Here is a 19,294-nt window from a genome sequence, read left to right on the forward strand (position 1 = left end):
AGATATTATGGTAACTGTGTCTCAAATCAGCTCAAATAAGCTCTTCACTTCTCCTGAGGAACCGATCCTCCAGTCTCCTCATGCTTTGTCATTCAAAACACTTCACAAACCAACAAGAGTCTGAGTCTGGAGGGCCTCTGTTTGTTTCACTCTCAATGTACTGCTCAATGGATTCATCTTCTATCTAGATATTCAAAATGTGTCACTTTTTTTCCAAGATTGTTTTGAAAATAGCTGATCTACAAGCTATCTACAAGGGGCTGTAACGCCCAAGTCCCTATACTTGGGTGATACTGGACTGGTTGCCGAGGAAGTTCATGTGCTCCAGAAACTGATATCCAAACGTTCACTGAGTTTATATTAGATGATATTTATTCTGCTCAAAGTCCTATACTCTTGCTTACAAATAAACATAAATAAACCGTCGACGCACACAGGATACAGTGTCATCAGAATTCAGAACACAGTCTAAAAACTGTTTGCCTCTGCTACTGGCAACACCTGCGACTGATTAGGGCCAGGATTAAATACCCTCCCTGTAACCATGGCAACCTGAACTTGATTGACAAATGACAATGAAAACTTAAACAATATGGTGGCTGCAGTTGCTGCAAATTATTTGAACAAGACAAAACCCAAATCAAGATTGTCAACTACTTGATTAACATTGTGAGACTAATTTATTTTACTTTTTGAAATGCTAAATTTGTTTTCATCTTAAAGGCAAGCATGCATGCAGCATGTGCAATTGCAAATCATTACTCAGAGCTCTATAGGCTAAAAATAAATAATTATAAACCAAAATTATAACCAATAATATGTTGCTGTAGGCCTACTGTACTCAGTGTACTGCACTCCAAATCGACCAGAGCCAGCCCATTCCAATCCTCCAATTCTACAAAGTTCTTATACTTGCACTTGTGTGCCTTTCATTATATGAAACACATAAAATGCCCAACTTGTTGGTCTTTTTTCTCTCCATGTTTTCTCCCTGATAGACGATAGTAAACAAATGAAAAGTAATGTCCACGTTGGGCAGTTAGGTTATCATCAACTGGTGTTTACAGCACCTGTTGGATTCTCATCGCATGCAACTAGGCTACCACCATTTGTGTGAAGTCAGGCCAACATTATTTTTTACAGAACATTTAGAAACAACAGAGCTGTCCTTTACAGAGGCAGCATTTTACAGGACCCAAGCACATTAAATACAGAGTAGAGGAACATAATGTAAAGACAAATATATATATATATATATATATATATATATATATATATATATATATATATATATATATATATATATATATATATATTTAATAATTTCTTATAGACAGCCCAGCACACGGTTTGTGTAGATTGCTGCAATTAGGTCAGGGACATTTAATCTTTCTGTTATATCAAATTAAGTCAATAGCACACCCTCTCTCTCTCTCTCGCTCTCTCTCTCTGACCTCAGCAAACCCTGTACACTCAAGACACACTCCATATATGGCCAGTACAGTCTGCCGTCACCCAGGCGGATGCGTGCACGCGACCTCGGTCTCTTCTCGTCCTCAGGGCGTCTTACTGGTTATATTAATAATAATTGGTATGTGCAGGTGAGATAAAACATGCTTATACCTACAGTAAAAAAAATGAAAGTGCATGTGTTTTGTTTTGATATAATTGAATCCTGCTACATATACTGTATTAAAAAAACCAAAAGAAATCGTTCACCTCACCTGAACTTCAAACACTCCCCCTCCCATCCTGATCTCTACTCCCCCTGTTTTCACTTTATTTCCTCTTCTGCCCCTCCTCTACTTCATCCTGTACACCCCCCCATTCCCCTTCACCTTTCTTCTATTTCTTACAGCACCCCAACCCACATTCACAATTCTCTCTCTCTCTCTCTCTCTCTCTCTCTCTCTCTCTCTCTCTCTCTCTCTCTCTCTCTCTCTCTCTCTCTCTCTCTCTCTCCTCCCCCCCCCCCCCCCCCACACACACACACACACACACACACACACACACACACACGCACCTGCTCCGACGCATACCCCACAGGTAAATAAAAACCTGCCACTATAGAGACCTTGGGTGGTGCCTCTGAGAACTGACTGGGATTCACACTGCAGTGACCAGAGCAGGACAGACGTTCAGAAGCAGGTATTGTAGCTTTATGATCCTCACAGTTTGTTAACAGGGAGGGAACAACGGCAACACAGTTATGAATGCAGACGTTTCATTTCTTTGGCTTTGTTTTTTTGCAAACCAATTGTATTGCATTTGTTTATTCACGAAGAATAAACAGAATATTTGGTCCATGTTTATGAGGGCCATGCCAGCATGTTGGAGGAATGACACAGAAAGTGTTCAAATTACTGCAGAAAACAGGAAACCTCAAGGGTAGAATAATGTTACAAATCTCCCCTTTGTTGTCTGTCCTCCTAAGACAGTGCCATGACTCTCCCTCCAAAACTATGAGGGAAAACTCACAGGCAGAGTGCAGTTAAAGTATGGATTCATGTCAAGGTCAAGGTCTCTGTTTTCCACTCCCTAAACAGAAATATCAGCACTTCAGCTTTTAACATCTCACATGGACAGCAAAGAGTCCAACTCTCTCTTTTGAAGTGATCATTTATTATTTTTGATTAACAACTTCACACCTGCATCGGTCAAACGCTTGACCACAGTAACAGCTCCGTGACTCTCTAAATTTTCTGATTAATTGAAAATGGTGGACCCTGTTGTAAACAAGTGTAATGCTTTACCATTGTGTCGTCCACAGTAACAGTTTTTGTAATGAGTTGTGCTTTCATTTGAAATATATACCCATTCTGCATACTGTTAATACATATATACTTCAATCAATCAACCAATTGTATCCTATTAATCCAATAAATGCTTCATTTAGCATCTGCAAGGAAGCACAGTTGTGCCTTTTATATAATAGCAGTATCAGTCAGACCACATCTTATCTTGTATTATGCGGTTTCTCGTGGGAAAGAAAATGCATACTTCTGCTTAACTTGCTTTGAAGAAGGTAAGTTAGTCAATACTGTACATGTTTTGTTGCATTGTGATGCACTTAACTGCTTCCTTCATATTTGATTTTGCTATTATACCTAACCAGTTCTTTAGAGAAAGTTCATTTAAGTTCTTGTACTGCAACGTTGTATAAAAATAACTAGCGATGTACTATATAGTCGGTAGCGTATATATTATATATTATATATATATAATATATCAGAAAATGCCATATTGACCATGAAAATGCCATTTCGGTATCCGATCAGTCTAAAAATAATCCAGAATATTTTCAAAGATGATGATGCAATAGTAATGTGAAAGGCTTTGTACTCACAGAGCAGCCAGTGTGCCTGTCTGTCTCTTTAAGAGCGTCAGCTGTTAGTGGGGAGGTGGGCTTACCATCTACGTTCACCAGCAAAACAACAATTCAAGTTCAATATAAATATAATATAATTATGTAATATATCGGTATCGGAATCGGTATCGGCCGATATGACCCTGCAAATAATCGGAGATCGGATCTCTGTCATAATATTAATACCGTGCATCTCTAAATATAACAGTTTACTTTGTTTATGATATTTCCTTCCTAAATATATGCCTGGCTTTTGAAATGTCCTCACACAGTAAACATCCTCAGTGTTACGTATAACAAATGGACCCAAATGGACTAGTTAAATGCACACTCACAATTTTATTGTGCACCTTGCTCTTACCTGAACTTATCTCTCACCATCGCAGGATGCGTTTGGTGTGTTCTCTGGGTCTCTTGCTGGCTCTGTTGCAGCTGGGCAGTACTCTGCTGCTGGGAGCCTTCAACGTCAAGTCATTTGGAGACAAGAAGGCCTCCAATGCCACCATCATGGATATCCTCTCCACAGTAGGAAACACATCACGCTTTCACACTATTTATCTGGGGGAAACATGGGTCAAAAATATTTGATCGGCTGATACAGGTAACCTGGGTATACTGCATGTGTATGATGTTATAATTAAATAACATGTTCAAGCAGTGGTGGACAAAGTAGCCTACTCAACGCCACAGTCAAAGTGCTCAGTCAAACTTTTACTCATGTACTATACAGTAGAGTACAAAAGCACGTACCTTTGAAGTATTAAAAAGTACTTCTCAAAATCTCAAACATTGACTTGAGATAGTTGCTCTGGTTTATCTGGTTTGTCAGACTCTTTGAGCTGGTCAGGCTAGTGCATTCTTCTCTTGACTCCACCTTTACCGCCTTTTGTCTGGGTGAAAGAGGGTATTTGGTAACAGGATATAGGTGGGCATCTTGGACATCTGGACATCTGGGTGTCCTTCTGTGAAGAACACAGCATGGGACGTCACCTACAGTATTGCATTTTAGGAGGAAACATGATGACTTAAAAGTAACTTAATTTAGTATATTGAACAAATCTGATATTACAGGGAATGAAACTGAAAAGTCATGTAAAGGTCAACAAGTGATATAATTTCAATATATTTTTTAAAATTCTGCTTTGTAGATTGTGCATCGCTATGACATCGTTCTGATCCAGGAGGTCAGAGACAGTGACCTGTCCGCGACCAAGAGACTGATGGAGCGCGTCAACAAGTGAGACCATCACTGTATTTCAGTGATTGTGTGCCTGCTAGACACTGCCACTATAAATAACACATTGCTCACAGGAGCGCTTAATCTTCCTATGTAATGCAAGCAAGAACTTTACGGCAATGTGATTTCAAGTATACTACTAGTACACCTATACATTATGTCTGTACACCTGTGTACAGTATGTGCATGTGTCTCTTCATCTACTGTATGTGTGTGTCAATATTCCTCTCCAGAGGTTCTCCAGAGTACCGTCACATCATCAGTGAGCCACTGGGTCGCAGCACCTACAAGGAACAATACCTCTTCATCTACAGGTACGCACACACACACACACACACGCACACACACACACACACACACACACACACACACACCAATTAATTTGTGCCTCTTGTGCCATGGTCGATAGGGAGCAGACGGTGTCTGTAGTTAAGAACTACACGTACGATGACGGCTGTGAACCCTGCGGAACTGATACCTTCATGAGAGAGCCTTTTGTCGTCATGTTCTCCTCCAAGCATGCTGGTAAGCTGCCTGAAGTGTGTGTGTGTGTGTGTGTGTGTGTGTGTGTGTGTGTGTGTGTGTGTGTGTGTGTGTGTGTGTGTGTGTGTGCGTGCGTGCGTGCGTGTGTGCCCTTGTTTGACTATAGTGAGAACCTGGGAACAAGGTCAGAAAGATGAACACAATTACAGAGGACATAAGTTTAGTTTGCATTCATTGCACGCCTCCATCCTCTCTCACTCCTATACCCTGATCACTCTCCTATATATCTGCATCTCTCTGCAGTCTTACACCCTCTCTCCCACATGCCCATATGACGTTACATCTCGCATTCATTACATATTCATTGTCACACATAACCACTCCACTCTCTCCTTCTCCCTCCTCCAGCTGTGAGTCCCTTTGTGCTGATCCCCCAGCACACCTCTCCAAGTTCGGCTATGGAGGAGACAGATGCTCTGTATGATGTGGTGGATGATGTCCGTGCTCGCTGGAAAACCAATGTAATTATTTTCTCATTCATACAGTTGTATGTCTACCTTTGTATGCTCGAAACATGTAGGTTGCACACATCCAGTCCCTTATTGCTGCTGCTGGACAATAGATAATAACAGTGTAAAAAGATGAGTGAAGTCTGCACACAGTTCCGCTCACAACGTTTCGGCCATTGTTGGCCTTCATCAGGTGAAATGCCAGTGTTTCTACAATGTGGATCAGAGCTATATGTGCGGAATCATATTTTTACCTTTATATTATGCCCATCTCTCTCTCTCTATTATACTGTATGTAACAGGACATAGTGCTGCTGGGTGACTTCAACACAGGCTGCAGCTATGTGAACGGGGAAGACTGGAACAAGATCCGCCTCTTCACGGACAAGAGTTTCCATTGGCTGATCACTGACGACGCTGACACTACTGTGTCAAACACCAAGTGTGCCTATGACAGGTAGACAGGCACGCACCCACCCACGCACGCATGCACGCACACACACACACACACACACACACACACACACACACACAGACACACACACACACACACACACACACACACACACACACACACACACACACCACACACACACACACACACACACACACACACACACACACACACACACACACACACACACACACACACACACACACACACACACACACACACACACACAGTTGCACAAATCACAGTTGCACAAATCACGAGTCACACATGCGTACATACATTGGTACATTTTTTAAGAAACACACAATCCTCATCTCCTGTCCTCTCTGTGTTCGTAGGATTGTGGCAACCACCGACATGATGGTGAAAGGAGTTGTGCCTGACAGCGCTCAAGTGTATAACTTCATGCAAGACCTGCATCTCAGCCACAGTCTGGTAACCGCAACCTGATCCGAAAAACTGTGATACAGTATATATGCCTTAATAATGTACCTTCATATTTCCATACCTGATCAAGACCTGATGGGAGTAACACAGGCGCCCTATTTTCTGTCTGAAGACTGAAGGCTGATGTTAAATGATCATACGTATATTTCTATACACAGTATATTATGTATTTGTAGAATAATATCCTCCAAAAGGGATACAGTATGTTGTGAATTTTGTCTATACAAAAATGCACATAAAGTATCCCACAATGGCCCACACACCAGTACTTACGCAATATGTACACTTATTATTTAAGCAACGTTTCGGTCAAAATACCTTGCAGGCATCTGATGCCTTGTGTCATTGTGTACCTTTTGTGCATTCTTTAACACGTTGACCCCTGCCTACGCAGTATGCATCCGTCTCTGAGCCGAAGAAGTTCTAAAGTTTATAAAGAACAGTCAGAGAACATAATATGGTTCATATTTACATGACCAGAAGATATGAGTTGCAACAGATATGAAAAAGGACCTGAATTGAATATGAAGTATGATATGAAGTACACAATGAAACATGATGTTCTACGCTGTAGAATAGTGTGCGTCAACAGTTGCATCTTGTATCATTTGGCATACAGTATCTGATAAAGCAGTGGCCATGGTGTCACAAGTACAGTATATCTACATATATGCTTAGATGAGAGAATCAGTATAGATAAAGCATATCAAGCTTAGAATATATCATAGTTCTGATCAGTTCTGCTGTTTTATCCTGAAAGGACAACATACAGTAGTACATGCCTGCATGGCCCACGTTGATATTTTTGTCTGTTTCACAGGCATTGGCTGTCAGCGACCATTATCCTGTGGAGGTGGAGCTGATTGGCTAAGCCCCTGCTGTCTGAGCCCACCTACAGGGACCATCTATTCTACAACAACCCAATCATCAAAACAACCTCAAATATGAATTGATTGTGTCATTGTGTGGAAACACTCCACGACACTGCAATGAATTACATGACAATATAATAAATCAGTTTAAATGGTGCTTTTACTGTCATGTCTGCATTACACTGATTAAAGCAAACTTTCACAATTGAATGGTATTTTGGGACAAATAACACACCAGATATTTTAAACCCCTGTCTAAACAAAATAGTGGAAATAAGAAGTTGGTCCATGTGTGTGAGGGACATGCAACCGTGTTGGAGTAATGACATCAAAGGTGTTTAAAAACAATTACAGCATAAAACAGGAAGCCTCAAGATAATAAATCCTCAAAAATGTTAAAATCTCCTATTTTGTACCGTGCCATGACCCTGAGTCAAGACCCTTATAACTATTGGTAACCTCCTTCCAAAGTTAGTTAAGTTAAACTCGCAGGCATAGCGCAGTTAGAGTATGTGTTCACAAGTCAAGGTTGCAGCCGCTATCTCTGATTTCCATTCCCACTGTGAACATATGGGGAGGCTTCATGGGGTCAGTCTAAAATATCAGTACTTTCTTTTTACATCTGACATGGACACCAAGGAGTCCACAGTTCAGTATCTTCAGATCTTCACTTTCTTTCTCACTTGAAATAACAAATGTTTCATTTGTATTTATTGCTTCACACACCTGCAGCAAAACCCTTATAAGGCCTTTGACCCTTGACCTGCAGTGACATCACCCCTGTGACCTGTGACTCAGTCAGTTATACATCAACTATTATTCTTCCATGATGAGACAATTGTCATTTGTCCCAGCAGTGCAACTTGGCAAGGAAGCGTCTACTTTTTCACAATGCATTATACCTAATAAATTGTATCTTATATTATATGGCTCATGGAACTTAAGTAATGCCTACTTCAGGATAACTTGACTTGAAGAAGTCTAGTATTAAAGTAGACAATTAGTCATCAGTTTTTGTTGCATTGTGGAGCATTGCTTCTTTTATGACTCTATGGAGGAAGTTAATCATAAGTTCTTGCATTTCAACATTGTATGAAAATAACGGTGTGGTTTAAATTGTGATATTTCCTTCCTCACTATTGAAATTATATATGCTCTCTCAATTATACCCAGATTGGTAGCTCCGCCCTCTGTCCTTCTCATTGGCTCTGCAATGCATGTATCTTTTGTTATCTCTGAATTGGGTCAACAGGCGCATCAGTAGGCAGAGATCTCTGGAAGTCTGGCTATATACAAGACTAACAAGACTAGAGTTCTTACTTGAACTTATCCCACCTCACTTCAAGATGCGTTTGGTGTGCTCTCTGGGTGTCTTGGGTCTGTTGCAGCTGGGCAGCGCTCTGCTGCTGGGAGCCTTCAACATCAAATCCTTTGGAGAAAAGAAGTCCTCTAATGTCACCCTCATGGATACCATCTCCACGGTATGAAACACAGACAGCACGCTTTCACACTATTTGTCAGGGCAACATTTGCCATAATAATCATCCTAATACTAATACAAATAAACATCGTATTGTGTGTTTTCATGTAAGCAGTGGTGGACAAGCACAGTCAAAGTGCTCAGTCAAAACAATTATATATTTTTTAATTATCTTACACTCTGAAACAACCTTAATTAGCCTCGGAAACCCAGACGTTTTTATTTCCAGGGAGAAAAAAAAAGTCTGGGTCTGAGTCCACTTCAATTCGGCATAGAGTAGCGCAAACATTGCTCACTCTCTGCTGATTTCTGATTGTCTGCACCTTTGTAAAATTGACATACACGCACACATGTACACACACACGCTCCTCTCTCTCTCTGTCGCTCTAAGTAATTAGTCTCATGTCGCGCAGCTGCGCATATATTGCGCATATACTGCCTATGCCATAAAAAGCATAGGTGAGTTCCAGGCTAACCTTAATTGACATGACTTGTATTTTACAATGATGGTGTACATTTTTATTTTATTCGTTTTTTCAATGTATATCGTTGCTGTCCGGAAGAAACCACCTTTTTTCATAAATCAATGCTATTGAACACCCTTTTAGGTCTGTGTGTTGGTTAAATATTGAACCAATGAAGAGTATTAAAAAGCGCTTCGACAAAAAACCTCATATAACCTCCTCCACTTGAGCTGGATGTTTTATTAATTTCCTGAAAGATTAACATTAGTTGGTTTCATCCAGACAGCAGAGATATGTAATATTTTTAGAAAACCGCTTAAATGATCTGAACACGAAATACTGCTGTTTACTCAAAATAAACTGAAAAGATGAAAAGATGAAGATGAAGACTTCAAATTGCCAAAAAAAACGATTGACTACTAATAATTTCATTTTGTAGATTATCCATCGCTATGACATCATTCTGATCCAGGAGGTCAGAGACAGTGACCTGTCTGCAACCAAAAGACTGATGGAGCACGTCAACAGGTGAGATCATCACTGTGTTGTGATTGTATTTGTTAAGCCATTTCCAGTGTGAATTTGTACTACTGAAAGGAACTGGCCAGACAGAGCGGATGATATAATGCAGATGCACAATTCTGCGTACGCAGTGGTGAATTCTAGGTTTTAGGTATTGTGTGTACTATAATTATTCCCTGAACATGCGTGCATAATAGTATATACATGCATGGTCAGTTCGTAGACGGTATAAGATTTTAGTCTGGTTAGTAGACGCCACGGTATAAGATTTTTTTCAACTTGCCTGCCTGGAACGGTAGTACGTATAATAGCGTAACACGGTAGAACACATCACTGCGTGCGTGCATAACTGCATATCCAAATTGAAAATGTATGTTGAGGAGCCTCTAGTGCTTCTGACCACAGAGCACTTTAGTTCTGACCATAGGGGGCACAAACAAACTCTATTTCCCCCCGCAGCTTCCTCGTGTTCTGGCGGCTGCAACCCATGAGTTACAAGCTCTGGGTATAGCGAGGAGATATGCACTCCACAAAGCAACCCTTTCTAGCTTCAGTTATTTTCCCGTGTAATGCAGGCAATACAAAAAAGCAAAAACTGAATATACTCATGTAACTATACACCTGTGTGTACAGTAGTCTATGTAAATGTGTGTCTACAACTGTACTTGTTTGTTTATTCCCCTCCAGAGATTCTCCAGAGTTCAGGTACCGCCACATCATCAGTGAGCAACTGGGTCGCAGCACCTACAAGGAACGATACCTCTTCATCTACAGGTAGGCCTACAACACGCACGCACCCACGCACGCACGCATGTCACACACACACACACACACACACACACACACACACACACACACACACACACACACACACACACACACACACACACACACACACACACACAGACAGACAGGAGTGAGGAGGTATAGGGAGCAGATAGTATGCTTTGTGTTTTACTAAATGATTTACAACTCTAATCATAACCCTGTTCTCCATGTTGTCAGAGAGCAGACAGTGTCTGTAACAAAGAACTACACGTATGATGACAGCCGTCCTGATGATGTCTGTGTAAATGACACCTTCAAGAGAGAACCTTTTGTTGTCATGTTCTCCTCCAACTATTCTGGTAGGCTAAGCGGCCTGGGCTGTGTCTGTGTGTGTGTGTGTGTGTGTGTGTGTGTGTGTGTGTGCGCGCGCGTGTGTGGTTCTTATACTGTATATGTGGATGTAATTAGTACGTCTACTATTCTATACTCTTCTATTTAGAAATGGTTGGGTAGGACCACTAATGGTAACAAAAAGTATTGCATCAAAGTAAAAATGTAGTTGGCCTCTGTTCAAACAGACCCTTATGGTTCAACACAGTATACATTTAAGTGCTTGTGCAGGGTACTGGGTTCAAATCCTTACAGTACAAGAAAGTTATGAAGTTTCAGGAGTTGAGGGTTAAGGTTAGGCATATCGTGGTTAAGGAGTTAACGCCAGGCAATACATGGCACGGTTGGTCTTGTTCTATACTATATAATATAGGCTATTATATATTTTACATTATCGGATATTTATCCACATTAATCCATTACATACTCTGCGCTCTCCCTCTCCCCTAATGTTCTCTCTCCTATACACCCTGCAATCTCCCTTCTCCCTATGTATTATATTATCTCGCATTCATAACACTTTTAGTTGACACAATCCCCCCCCCCCCCCCTTCTCCTCCCCAGCTGTGAGGGACTTTGTGCTGATCCCCCAGCACACCTCTCCAGATTCGGCTACAGAGGAGACAGATGCTCTGTATGATGTGGTGGCTGATGTCCGCGCTCGCTGGGAAACCAAAGTAATTACTGCATCTCTCTAATCTCTCTAATAGCCTTGGGCGCGCACACACACACACACACACACACACACACACACGCACAACACATGAGTAAGAGTACTCTTACTCATGTTCTCCCTCTCTGTATCTCAATCAGATGTTTCAATCATGTTCTAATCTAGACCCTTTCTATATACTATGCAATCACGTTAGATATCTTATCTGTAAATGATATGTATATTGTTTTCAAATCATGTCTTTAAATTTAAGTCTTCACAAATGTGATGAGGTTATCACATTTGGGCAAGTGGACGTTTTTAGTCCAAGGAGTGTTTTTCGTGCAAAACTAATGCTTGGAATGGGTTCAGAATCATGAATAACCACATGTCACATGCTACTTAAAAGCATAATTCAAAATTGAAATCTGTGCCTTATATAGGTTTTCAATGGTACCCCAACGTTCAACCCCTGAATTTACCATGATCCAAAATGTATATAATAATCCATTTTAATATGTCATTTGGATGACCCTAAGGATCATAAACATACCTTGAACGATTACAATTGCAATTTATTTTGGGTCACGCCCCTTTTTAGCTTAGATTGACTGGCCTATATATTTCCTTTTTGTATTGTTTTTATATTGTGCTGAATCAAATCAATTCAAATCTCTATCATCTTGGTAACAGGACATACTGCTACTGGGTGACTTCAACGCAGACTGCAGCTATGTGAACGGGGCAGACTGGAACAAGATCCGCCTCTTCACGGACAAGAGTTTCCATTGGCTGATCACTGACGACGCTGACACTACTGTGTCACACACCAAGTGTGCCTATGACAGGTAGACACACACACTCATGCACGCACACACACACACACACGCACACGCACACGCACACGCACACGCACGCACACGCACGCGCGCGCGCACGCACGCACACAATAAATGGAGTCACCCAAATCACTCACACATGCATATACATACACTATATAGTAGGCTAGTACACTACTGTATTGTGTCCTCTCTGTATTTGTAGGATTGTGGCAACCACCGACATGATGGTGGAAGGAGTTGTGCCTAACAGCGCTCAAGTGTACGACTTCATGCAAGACCTGAAACTCAGCCATAGTGAGGTGGGAAATCTCAGCTATCCAGAACAATGTCTAAACAGCATCAACACATGATAGGAGTAACCAGCTAACTGGAGCCTACATGTTCTGTCTGAAGACTAATGACTAAATGACGCTACTGTATTTTCTCTTTCCCACAGGCATTGGCTGTCAGTGACCATTATCCAGTAGAGGTGGAGCTGACTTACAGTTACAACAGGGGGAGAAGGTGATTGGCTCACCCCCCCCCCCCCCCTCCCCCCCCCCCTTATGTTTTATTAATGTATTTCTATTCCAACCTGTACATGTATATTTAATGTGTTTGAGAAACTTATTGTTTGTTGTCACTGTTGTTGTTGTACAACATCATTTCTGGAGCATTGGTTCAGTAATTAGTCTAGAATAGATGTATAATTGACATTATTATATTGTAAATAGCAACACAAGTATAGTACAAGTACATTAGTGCATTTCTTTTCATAGAATACCTACTAAATGAAGTAATTTGCACATCTACTTGGATGGACAAGGTGCGTAGGAGACTGAACACCCAACAAGGAAATAATCCGGCACTGTCTCTTACTGTACAGTATATATGTATTGAAGAAAATACTTACAGGTATCCCTGATGCAGACGGTCATTCCGAGTGAACCATATTTTCTGCAATACATTATTTGTTGAAAGTGAAGACGATGTGCAGGATCTGTCCCTCTAGAATAGAAAGAATACCAACATGTTGACCATTTCCAAATACAGTGGATCCAATGAAGTATTAATAAATGACAGTTCAATAGTAGACCATTTTGACAATATACTATGAGAAGTATGTATGAGACTAATATCACTGGCTGCATAGATACTAGTCTGGACATTTGGTGTGGAAGATTTATTTCCAAGGGGCGGTTACAAACAGATTCCAACATCACAGCAAAAAAGGCTCACATTGAATAGTGGGCTCTGATTGGTCACCCACAACTCGGGTGAGTGAAATGTAACTCAAACTGAGGAGTGCCAGAACTCCCAGGGATTCTTTTTTTTTTTAACTGCAGATTCGTCTGGTTTCCAGGCTAATGAGACGGAAGCAATGTTCAAAGAGGTTTATTTGCAAGTCAAAGTCAAAGACACACCACAAAAACAAACAAACATGTGTGGTTGGTGGGGGGGTTAAACCATATGAAACAAATTTAGGCTACTGTATTTGGATCCATAAAACCAGAATACTACTAAAATTCCACATATCATTTCAGAGTGCGGTCAAGACAGCAGTTTAACATGTACAGTACGTCTTGTCTTTTCTTCTTGAGACCCCCGAGAATGGACTAGGCACATAGTATTCTATAAATTGAAACTTATTCTGCAATTGAACCTTTTGTAAATTGTCACCTCATACAGTGAGGTCAACATTGTAAATACAACATGAATATGGATAACCTGAGCAGGTTTATGAATGGGCCGTCCAGTGTCAGTCATGAACAATGACAATATTTCACAGTGAAGTGGGTATGTATAGCAATCATTCATTACGATTCAACCCAGGGTTACAAACTTGTACTAGTTGACATTAAAGTAACATTGTGAAAAACAAACTCACTTTCTAGTCCAGACTGTTGAAGCAAATACATCTGTTGAAGAGTTGGCCACCACGTTAAAGAGATACACCCCAAATGACGTGCTCATTTTTTAGCACCTGAAAACAAAATAGTTATATATTGCATTTATCCAAGGCGTTTTACATAGATTATGCATTACATTCACCCACTCATACACAGATGGCGGAGGAAACCATGCAAGGCATGCACCAACCTGCTCATCGGGAGCTTCTAGGGGTTCAGAGTCTTGCTCAAGGACACTTTGACAGTAAGTTATAACTCTGGGAGACCAGGTTTGAACAGGGAACCTCATGGTCCCCAAGCGGCCTCATACCGGCCAATGTTAAGGACCTGGTGATTCTGGCAATACAAATGACTTGGTCTCTTTATCACTAGTTTAACTGTTTTCAACACTGTTGTAGCTATCAATGAAAACACTGATTACTTCAGGGACTAACCCGGAGAAAGACATACAGTTCTTCTTGTAGATCATTACATTTTAATCAGCAAATACCTCAAACTGACTGCTTGCAGTCTTGTTTGCAGATTATATCTTAATCAACTAAATGTTTCTCTGTCCCAGAGATAATTTATTCATCTCTTTGTCCATTACTGAGAGCACCAACGGCTTTCTGAAGAAACTGGCTTAAGCACGAGTGTGTCTCAGCATTTGAAATGTTAACCGTTTCACTCAGTTAACTAAGATCTACAAACAGAATAATTCTTATTGCATTCAGTTGACACTCTGATTATGCAGTAGAACAAGAATAGAAGGTTATTAATGAAAACGACAGTACTGGGTGTCCTTAAACCAGTGTAGAAGAACTATTCATTTTAATCAGACAAAAATAATAATACAAACAGTATTGGCTGGAAAACTGCCAATCCGACAAAAAGATGTCCTAGTAGTAAGATCACTTGTTTTAAGGTATGGATGGCATGGGGGCTCTGTGGTTTAGGATATTGCTTTACAGCAAGACATCCATTGGTACAATTCCAACGTGGTCCCGTTTAGGGTATCTTTGTGTGGAGTTTGTGATTTCCAATTTCTTCCCATACAAAAGGATATGCATGTTAGGGAGAGGGCATTGCTGTAAAATTGCGTGCACCACCTGTATAGGTAATTAATATTAATAATAAGCTTGCAAGTATAGTCTCTGCCCTCCAACTTCATACTACATACTGTACATTATGTATGCATGAGGTTGAGTATGTGAGTGTCTGTGTATCGAATGCAAGAGTGAGTACGTATGTATGTATGTATGTATGTATGTATGGCTGAGTATTTTGCACATGTATGGTCTTCCTCTGTTCTCTAGTCTAGGCCTTTCTCTTCTTCAGCATCTCCAGATACATGCGGAGTGACTTCTGGATGGAGTCTTTGGTGATGAAGCTAACAAAGTTGTGGATGTCTGGCTCCCTATTGGATACCAGCTTGTCAATGGTGGGCTTCCTCATCATGGACTTGCTGATCTGCCTGGCATGGTCTGAGGAAAAACAGAAAGAAAGAAAGAGTTAAGACAAAGGGTTTTGACGCTCATTTAAAACCCTATTATCTCGAACACCCAAGGCTGAATGAATGCTAAGGGGATATTATTACTACCATTAATAACCTATATGCAGGGCAGGCAAACCTTTCAAATATGAATTCTGCCTATGAGAGTGTTTTCTGCCAATGCATTTCAATGGGAATGGAGTGGTTTGCTGCCATTCGTGGATTTCTGCAAAAGATTCCCATTCTGCCATTCCCATTGAAATGCATTGGTAGAATCCACCCTCATAGGTAGAATAAAAGTGTGGTGTGACTGTGCCCTTAAGTAGAATGTGAGGGGTCAAACTAGGGTTTTTTCATGATTCTGAATCCTTAGCAAGCATTTTGTTTCGCACGAAAAACAGTCCTTGGGCTAAAAACGGCCATAGCAACTTTTCCAGGTCATCACATTTGTGATGATGGCTATTTTCTGATAATATTGGACGGACAGACACACGCACACACAGGCGAGCTGTTGGGCTCTACCTGGTATGGCCAGCCACTTGGCCATGGTCTGCGTGGCAGTAGAGAGGACTTGGTCCTCTGGCACCAGCTGGTCCACCAGGCCAATCTTCAGGGCCTCTGGAGCACTGTACAGCAGGCCAAACTCTAGAGCCAGCTCTGTGGTCCGATGGCCCACCGTGTTCACCATGGTGTCCTTGAACCTGACACGGAAACACCATACAGTTTTGATTTTATTGTTTATGCAACATCCAAGCTCCATTCTGATTACGTTCATTTAAAAAATAGAATCTATGCCATATTATCCAGGTCATCTTGCCATAACCCCACTGCAAGACATAATATTATGCTCGAGTTGTAGAAGTGCATGAGATTAAAACATTGGTATTTAACTTATAATTACTCTTATCATCTATGATAAAAGTGTTTGGTATAAAAAACCCACATTTTTATTTAACAAAGTATCCTATATCATAACATAACTACATGTCTGACATATGTAACAAACCAAACTGCTTTAAAATCGGTTGAGAATTCAGTGAGTTTTTAATTGTGGATGATATTTAGGAATATTAAATGGAGCATAAAGGCTTTAGGAGACAAGGTTCGACAATATGTGTGTCGTCTACGTGAGTATATACTGTATAGTATATCTATGGTGGTCACCACTGCTAACAGAGCCTTTTAGCCATCATTAGCTAGAAGCCATTCTGTCCAAAGCCTCACCAGAATGGCGCTACAATGCCCAGCTGCGTTTCGTTGAGGCCGATGCTGTAACGAGGGTTTTCAGCCATGATTCGGTAGTCACACGCTATAGACATCAGACAACCTCCGGCAGGACTGGAACCCTGTGGACAGGACGGATGGGAGAGAAAATGAGAAGGAAATCAAAGCACACAAAATCTCTACCACACATGCATACCGCTACTCACAGAATGTATAGCAGTCACTCACATTGATTGCCGCTATGGTGACCATATTGGATCCGTAGAGTTTCAGCCACATCTCCTGGACAGCCTTCCAGAACACTCCGCAGCTTTCTGGAGTCTTCCCATACATTTCCAAGATGTCCAGCCCTGCTGAGAACACCTTCGGTAGACTCTGAGTCCGAATGGAATGGAATAACACAGACAATAACACAGACAATCAAACACACTTCTCCTTACACGATAAGACAAAATGTATGATGGGATGCATTGTACTCTTTTTCCTACAAAAACATTGGTGACTATAACTATAATCTACCTGATCTTGAGGCCTTTCTTATCAACTAGTCAACTAGTACCAACAAGGTCGACTAGTGGATTTACTAGCCGACTAGTTGAATAGTCTACTAATTGCTTAATGCCGTAAAGCATGCTATCGCTGAGCTGATGCTTTACCGAGGTGATGATGAGGCCTTTGCAGCTCTTGTCCATCTCCAGCTTCTCCAGGCTGATGCTGAACTCTGTGAGGAAGTCCAGACTCATACTGTTGACCGGAGGACTCTGCAGATACATTGTTGCCACACCTGGAGCGCCAAGGGAGGAGACATGTAAGAATAACATGGGACAGAATCAGAGATACGGCATAAATGGGTGGCGGGCCGGCAACATATTCGTCCACTTTACAGGAGACACTGTGACTGGAGTGACCCGCATCTGTGTCATTTTATATTTTAACCACTTCAACTATTATTTTATACTTTGGCTATTCAAAAATAGCAGATATACAAACTCATAGCGCAAGCTTGTGGATATGTTATTATTTTTTAATTGTGAAAGTCTTTGCTTCTGTAGGTCCCTGGAAAAACATATTTTTCAGATGGGGTTCCATGACCAAATACATATCATTTTGGGTGTCTTCACTGTCTTGACATGAAAAATCCACAGATAGCAACATGCACTTTTCAGAAAAAGGCAATTGTAGAATGGGCCTCAGGTCTTAATGGGTAAATAAAGTACCTGTGTTGCTGTCAAAATCCACTTTGATCTTGGTTGAGGTGCTGCTGTTCCTCTGCTGGGACAGGAGGTAGGGAGACACACACACTCTGCCATGTCTGCTAGAAGAAGACAGCTGAGACAAGAGACCTGGGGCAGAAAACAAAACTAATTAATTGTACAGTATTCTGTACTGTATACCGGTAGTATATAGTCATACCATGGTACAGTCACAAGTGATAACTTGACACAATAACATACATATTTATCATAATGTATCTATGGCATATCTGTACAGCAGAAAGTAGTGTAGTATTTGTTGATTGATCTGTGCAGAGGCCAACAAATAATATGTTTATTATTATTATTAAATTAAATCAAAAGACTAATTGTAAATCAGCATCCCAATACTTCTTATCTCAGCTGATGCCCCTCAATACTGCAGGGAACTTTGAAAGGTCGTAGTGACACATTCAAAAGAACTAGAGGTGACATATTTTGTAAAACGTTACAAACTTTATTGGAAGGATACGACTATAGTAGTATACGACTCTAGGAATCATGCTTTTTCAATCCCTGTTCAAATCCAGGTCACACACTTATGTTTGCAGATAACTGTGAAAGTGACTACGCACGAACTTTGACCCAGTTTAAAATACATGACTGCAAGGTAAGGGGGAGGATGCTAACTGACTTAGCACTGTCAACTGGGAAACTATTCTTTTTAAGATATGACGTTAGCATTGAATGCGTATTGGGCTGCTAAACTAACCCGGTCGCGTTTTTCTTGCCTTTTAGTAATATGCAAACGTACCTAAGCCGCACTTTGCTGAATTTCTTAAAGCACTGGCCATCTCGTCCCGTCAAGATCACACAACACAACACAACAAACCAAGCGATTTACTTCCGTAAGGCGTGACCAAACGACTACGATCTGTAATGTGATTGGTCTTCACTGGTCTTGCATATACAAGGCATAATAATAACAACAAAAAGTGAAAGTTAGTAGCCTATGTATATTTGCAATTAT

At 40.9% G+C, this 19,294-nt stretch overlaps 3 protein-coding genes across 3 annotated transcripts; 2 read left to right on the plus strand and 1 right to left on the minus strand.

Moving 5' to 3' along the window:
- Nucleotides 1-3,754: 3,754 nt before the first annotated feature.
- LOC308324459 (deoxyribonuclease-1-like) lies at nucleotides 3,755-7,368 on the plus strand (the record flags this gene model as incomplete). Its single annotated transcript, XM_080776503.1, has 8 exons — nucleotides 3,755-3,892; nucleotides 4,516-4,604; nucleotides 4,838-4,918; nucleotides 5,014-5,129; nucleotides 5,496-5,608; nucleotides 5,899-6,053; nucleotides 6,389-6,485; nucleotides 7,318-7,368. 8 exons carry the CDS (start codon nucleotides 3,755-3,757, stop codon nucleotides 7,366-7,368), a joined length of 840 nt encoding a protein of 279 aa, XP_080632629.1.
- A 1,347-nt stretch (nucleotides 7,369-8,715) lies between these two features.
- LOC308324460 (deoxyribonuclease-1-like) lies at nucleotides 8,716-12,995 on the plus strand (the record flags this gene model as incomplete). Its single annotated transcript, XM_080776504.1, has 8 exons — nucleotides 8,716-8,850; nucleotides 9,753-9,841; nucleotides 10,523-10,609; nucleotides 10,841-10,962; nucleotides 11,558-11,670; nucleotides 12,339-12,493; nucleotides 12,690-12,786; nucleotides 12,924-12,995. 8 exons carry the CDS (start codon nucleotides 8,716-8,718, stop codon nucleotides 12,993-12,995), a joined length of 870 nt encoding a protein of 289 aa, XP_080632630.1.
- Nucleotides 12,996-15,155: 2,160 nt separating this feature from the next.
- eci1 (enoyl-CoA delta isomerase 1) lies at nucleotides 15,156-19,182 on the minus strand. The gene is made up of 7 exons (XM_080776081.1): nucleotides 19,079-19,182; nucleotides 18,289-18,414; nucleotides 17,728-17,855; nucleotides 17,300-17,446; nucleotides 17,072-17,193; nucleotides 16,370-16,548; nucleotides 15,156-15,839 (listed from the first exon to the last, which is right to left on the minus strand). Exons 1-7 carry the CDS (start codon nucleotides 19,116-19,118, stop codon nucleotides 15,673-15,675), a joined length of 909 nt encoding a protein of 302 aa, XP_080632207.1. The 5' UTR covers nucleotides 19,119-19,182; the 3' UTR covers nucleotides 15,156-15,672.
- Nucleotides 19,183-19,294: the final 112 nt, after the last annotated feature.

The sequence above is a fragment of the Protomyctophum bolini genome (genome assembly GCF_963924005.1).
Source record: "Protomyctophum bolini genome assembly, chromosome: 11".
In the NCBI taxonomy this organism is placed as follows: Eukaryota; Metazoa; Chordata; class Actinopteri; order Myctophiformes; family Myctophidae; genus Protomyctophum; species Protomyctophum bolini.